We start from the raw sequence: 6000 nt of genomic DNA, 5'->3' as shown, positions 1-6000 counted from the left end.
TTAAGGCCACTGGGCGGAAGTATTTACTTTTTCTCTACGTTAATGTAAAAATTGGCTGAAAACAGGCTCCGCCATTTTGTTATATGTCTTTGGTTAATGATGAAACAAAATCTGCCAAAACCCTCCAAATTAAAGAAGTGTTAATTAAGATGCTGTAACAGTTTTGTCAATAAATATTCATGAAACCACTGCACGAGGATAAAGTTGGCAATTTTCAGAAAAAATCGAGGTTTTTAGCTAAATTTGTTCAACTTTGACCTAAAATAAATTAAGAAGACACAGGATACAATATCAATGGCTTTATTGACCATCTTATTTATCGAAGTTTAACTTTTCTGCTATATGCTTAAATAAATAATGTATTATAGAGACCAGTAATTTATTTATAAGTTCATAAAAATATATTAAAGTTCTCTTTTGGATATTTTGCAGCTTTGGGTGTAGCTTTGCTATACTTGACATCATTATCGTGGTGTTGGCGCCTGTGTGCTTGACTGCGTCTCAGATAGCTAACTGATACCTTGCTATGAAACTATAAACTACGTGAGCACATGCGCTATAGCGTGTTGATGCTGCAGAGCCATGACAACCGCTTAGCAAACAAATATTGTCCTCATCACGGGGAACCAAAGCGGCAGAAGTGGTGGTCAGAGAGGTGTTTGTGTTTAGAGATGGCGTTGTGCTGTCACTCACCTGACCCGGAATCTCTTGACCTTCGGAATATCTCGGCAAGGATGGAGATGTATGAGAATGTGATGATGACCAGAGGCAAGCCGTACATCATGACCATTCCGAAGAGGGAGTAGGTCAGCTCGTATTCATTGGACGGGAAGGAATTGAACGTGACACATTGCTCGAACCACGTGAAATTCGGGTGCCGCTCCACATGGAATATGGCCACCTGAAAGGAAAATGAAAAAAAACATCAAAACGATAAAAAGCAATAGAAAGCCACAGTGAGAGAATCTCAAAAGCTAAAATTGTGGTGCAAATAATTTCCATTGTAATCGCCAGATCAATCAGCTTGATGAATCAGACATCATCTGACGATTAGAATTATCTATACTGGAACCCATGTTTTTTTTACCGCTTTTGTAATTGGTAACTTCAAATCCACATGTTTTCCTCCACTCAGGACCGAAAAAAGCTCACGCATATATAACTCAGGTGGTAAATTACATGCAAGAAGACTTAAATAATATAGCAATTCGGACATAATTTTCACAGAATGCGATTTCAAAGAAATAATAAATACTCGGGAATGAGATACATAATTTGTAACACATCCACAGGGAAATTTGACGCTAAATTTTGCTTGTAAATTTTTAAATAAATTATTCAAATAACGAATTCGTGAAAATTTTCCCGTATTTTTTAATTACATGCATATATTCGATTACCTCCAGATTAATGCCGAAAAATTGCTAAAACTGTTAATAAGTTTATTTTTTAGAGAATGGGGGAACTAAATTTTATTTATTTTTATTCCCATACCACTAAAAATAGCTCTTTATGGCGTTATATATCGGGGTTTTCAACATATTAACAATCTAAACGTGCACGAACAACCATGAACTGGTATGTGCAACCTATCAAGGCAGGACTCGAAGACACGACCTCTTGATTTGCAGACGAGGACGTTACCCCGCCGCCACCGAGGCTGACAAAGGCATGGAACTGAGAGGAATCTGAGTACGTGGCGTGCCATTGTAGCGTCCTACATACAAAACGGAATTGCCAGCCGTGTTGAGGTATTCAACTCCTATCGGAGCATCGATCGTGAATGAAACTGGTTCCTTGGAAGTAGGAGTCTCGACCTTCTATATACCTCTGTTTGGCTTGTATTTTTAGGCTCTGGCATTCATTGAGAAAGTTTTCTTTGGCAACGAAAAAGCCGTAAAAAATAGCCCACCAATGTCACTCAACAACCCATAACAGCCTTTTTTTGTAAAATAAATCCTTCCTGCCCCTAATTTTCCTACTGCTCATTGCTGCGAGCTGTTCATGAGCTTTGCTTTACGTGAAGAAGATCCTATCACATTTGAAAGACGATCGGAGAGGCGATTTCCAAGTTGTTTTATTTCGAACTTGGCGAATCGCTGGTAATGCCAAAAAAAGTGTTGGTACATAAAATGGAATAACGGTTATACAACTCCTAATGAAGACAAGATATTTCGCATCCTGACATCCTCAAAAGGACCTAAGACTAGTGCTCTCCATTTGAATGCATGTAACACTGAAAAGTTTCGACTAGGAATTAAACCCTATGTAACAATCGGATTATTTCTATATATAGTCTATTCCGAATACCTTGTTAACTAAGAGATGATGTTAACTAAGAGGTGACTTGTTAACTGAAGAGGCCTATGATTCATAGGACTGGGAAAAATAATTGCCCTGGGATCATAATTCCCATAAAATCTAAATAAAGAGTAGATTTTAATTTTAAAATTTAATTGTAAAAATAATAATAATAATAATAAAAATATTCGGAAGTTGAAAGACGTCAGCATACACCCACTGATAATCTCTGCGGAGGGAGTCTTGTCTAAAAGATTCAAAAAAGAAGTCGAAGACCTGGGAATTAAAAAACAACTGATTAACCTCGGGCAAAAAGCTGTTTTACTACAGACCTGCCAGATCGTGAGAAGATTCCTGGGTCGGGCATGATCGGACAGTGTAGGATAGGGTGAATCTCTTCCTTAGCATCCGAGCCTAATCCTAAATTGAACTTGGGATAGGTGAATATTTCCAGCTGGTTTTAATCAGCTGAGAAAGTGCATAGACTCAAATAATAATAGTAATAATAATAGACAAAATAAAACGGCACACTACCCTCATAGACGTGACAATTCCCTTAAACCATAATGTACAGAAAGCACAATCTACCAAAATTAACAAATATGCAGAACTTGCAGCAGAGATCAAAGCCTTGTGGAAGATGAAGTCGGTAGATATATGCCCAATAGTGATAACAACAACAGGAATCGCACCGTGCGAAGTTCTACATCAGCTAAAAAAGCTAAACTTGGAGAAAACTCTACCAAAAATACAAAAATCAGTCATCCTGGACACCTGTCATATTGTCCGACGGTTCCTTTCAATAGAATAATACCGGAAGTAATAACAAAACACAGTTGAACTTGACTTGGTCCGTTCACTGTGAACAATCCTTGTAAGATAGAAAGAGGGAAAAAGGAAAATATGTATAAAAAATATATAAAAAATATATATAACTAAAAACCCAAATTTATTGGATGACAGAAGGAGAAAATGTGATAATGCCTCTGAGACGATACAGCACATCACAAGTGGATGCACTAACCTACCCCAAAAAGACTATCTGCACCGCCACAATCAGATATGCAACATCATACACCAGGAATTAGCTCTAAAGTATAAACTCATAGAAAATGGAGTTCCTTATTATAAGTACACACCTAAAACCATCCTTGAAAACGACCACTGTAAGATTTATTATGACCGTTCAATTATTACCGATAAAACAGTCCATAGCAATAGGCCTGATCTATTAGTAAAAGATAAAACTCACAATGAAACGTACTTGATAGACATTGCCGTACCTAATTCGCATAATATCACTACAGCCTACACCAGCAAAATGGAAAAGTATGAAGAACTTAAAAATGAAATTAAGAGATTGTGGAAATCAGATAAAGTACACATAATACCTATCATTATCTCCGCCACAGGAGTAGTGCCTCATTCACTCCATCAAGGTCTTCAAACTATTGGACTGCCGAAAAACTTGTTTATAACAATGCAAAAAGCAGCAATTTTAAATACTTGCCGGATTGTCAGAAAAATTTTCACCACAGAGTAAAGAGACGAGAGTACTTGGTGATACCCGTACCTCGCCTAAAACCAGCAAAATGCTGTGAAAATATTTAAAAAAATAATAATAATAACAACAATAACATCAAGAATCAGCACAACTCACAACTTTCTCAACTACGGAAATATTTTTTTAGCAAGAAATCTATCTCAGATCTCCTGAGAACAATCTGCGACGCAGACAATAAATAGACACCGTTAAAACTATCTGACGAAATTCTACGCAAATTAGTGAAACCAATGTTACTGTAGACAGTAAAATGCCAATATGGCAGGCTAAATCCCTTCACGGATCCTAAACACCTTCATGCCCTTGAGGCCCGTGAAATCGATAAAAATGCATCGTATGCATGGCTCAGGCATGGGCAACTCTTCCCTGAAACAAAAGGATTTATGATCGCAATACAAGACCAGGTCGCGAAAACAAAAAAAATATGAAAAATATATATTTAATAACCCAAATTTATTGGATGACAGATGAAAACTAGTAAAAAATAGTATCGGGAGAAGTCAATCGGCTACGTTGAAAGTAATAGATTAAGGAAGCCGTAAATAATGGAGGAAACGGTAAAAGAAATCGAGGAGAGACGGAAGCGGAAGAACGTTGGCACAGAGCAGGGAAAACGGATGTACAGACAAATGAATAATCGATTTCGGCATGAAAATAAGAGGGTGAGGGAGGCTTGGTGGAAAAGAAAGTGCGAGGAAATGGAAAATTTTCAGAAGAAAGGAGAGGTAGTCGCGTTATACGCCAAGGTTAATTCGCTTTCGGGTGGAAAAAGAGGGCATGGATACAGAGGTAAGAATATCAGGAAGAGAACTGCGTTAGCAAATGAGGCGTTAGCAAAGTGGAAGGATCGCATGCAAAAGCCAATATATAAGAGTTAAAAGAAAAGTCAAGTGAAGAGTCTCATCTAGACTATAGCGCTATACAGTGCGAAAACATGGACACTAAGGAGATGGACGAAAGAAGACTGGAGGCGTTCGAGACGTGGATCCAGGGATGAATCCATGGAAGTATGAGTCTCGACCCTCTATATACCTCTGTTTGGCTTGTATATACCTCTGGTGAAGTGGACGGAAAGAAGAAAAAACGAGGAAGTGCTGGACATGGTGGGTCAGGAGAGGCAGCTCATTGATGAGATATAGAGGAGACAGATGGTGCGAATTGAGTATTGAGTATTTAGCGGGGAGGGGTCATTGAAAATGATGATACAGGGTATAATGTTGGGTAAACGTGGGAGAGGAAGGAAGAGAATAGAATTTGTAGATAGAATGAAAGGGAGTAGGACTGAATGAACTTTGAAAAGTGTCACAGGTGAATGAAGGAGCCTGGAGGCAGGCAGAATACTTTTTTAATACTCCATGGAAATCGACTTTAATCGGTAGAAATCTTTAATAATAATATTTAAACACTTTTACGATTAAAGAGTAAATTAAGGAACTTTAATGACCAAATATAAGAAATATTTTGAGGCTATACATATTTTAATCTTCAAAATAAAATGCAATTCTAGACTCCACAATTTTTATGAAACATTGATGCAGTACAATAAATAAGCGGAAGTTTTTTTCTTGAAATTGTTTAGGCATTCATCCCGGATTTCAAGAGCAAGGAAAACTTCGGCCTTGGTCACTGATGCTGTTAGAACACCTCGCAGGACTTCGGAGAATTCTGTTTCCATTAGAGTTTTTTTGGCCCTCCACTCGCTATTTCCATCAGAATTTTCGGTCCGTTTCTATGGTTACTTATGTCGGCTTCCGTTCTGCGTCGTTCGTCTGCCCCCAGCTGATCAGAGCAATCGCGGAATTCCAGTCTTCAGTTTTTTATTGTAAATCGAGTTGCGTTCTTCGTTAATCCTTACGAATTTTTTGCCACCGCCCGCAGGGGTCGCGTCATTTGAGCATGAGGTCGATAGTTTTTATCCCGCAGTTTTCACAGTCCCAACAGCGCGCGACATTGAATATCAATTTCACCGGAACTTCAACCCTCGTCTTCATAGCGATGCAAATTTATGCTTTTCAATCGGAGATCGCAACTTGTTCTGGATCGTTCCTGGAAATGTTTGCAATGCAACGAGTCCGTCATACCTTCATGATATGCAAACTTTTTGTGTGAAAAGTGAGGCAGAAATAATGGAAGAT

General features: G+C 38.2%; 1 protein-coding gene across 1 annotated transcript in view; it reads right to left on the bottom strand.

Annotated features, from left to right (window-relative positions):
• Positions 1-663: 663 nt before the first annotated feature.
• Positions 664-6000, bottom strand: part of LOC124165785 (adipokinetic hormone/corazonin-related peptide receptor variant I-like) — a 187339-nt gene continuing 182002 nt past the window's right edge. The window contains exon 4 of the mRNA XM_046543289.1: positions 664-901. Coding sequence (XP_046399245.1) covers positions 686-901 — 216 coding nt within the window. The 3' untranslated portion in view covers positions 664-685. The remainder of the gene's footprint in view (positions 902-6000) is intronic.

Source organism: Ischnura elegans, chromosome 9 (genome assembly GCF_921293095.1).
Source record: "Ischnura elegans chromosome 9, ioIscEleg1.1, whole genome shotgun sequence".
Taxonomy (NCBI): domain Eukaryota; kingdom Metazoa; phylum Arthropoda; class Insecta; order Odonata; family Coenagrionidae; genus Ischnura; species Ischnura elegans.
Note: the sequence above shows the minus strand (reverse complement) of the source record. Positions and strands in the feature narration are given on the sequence as shown.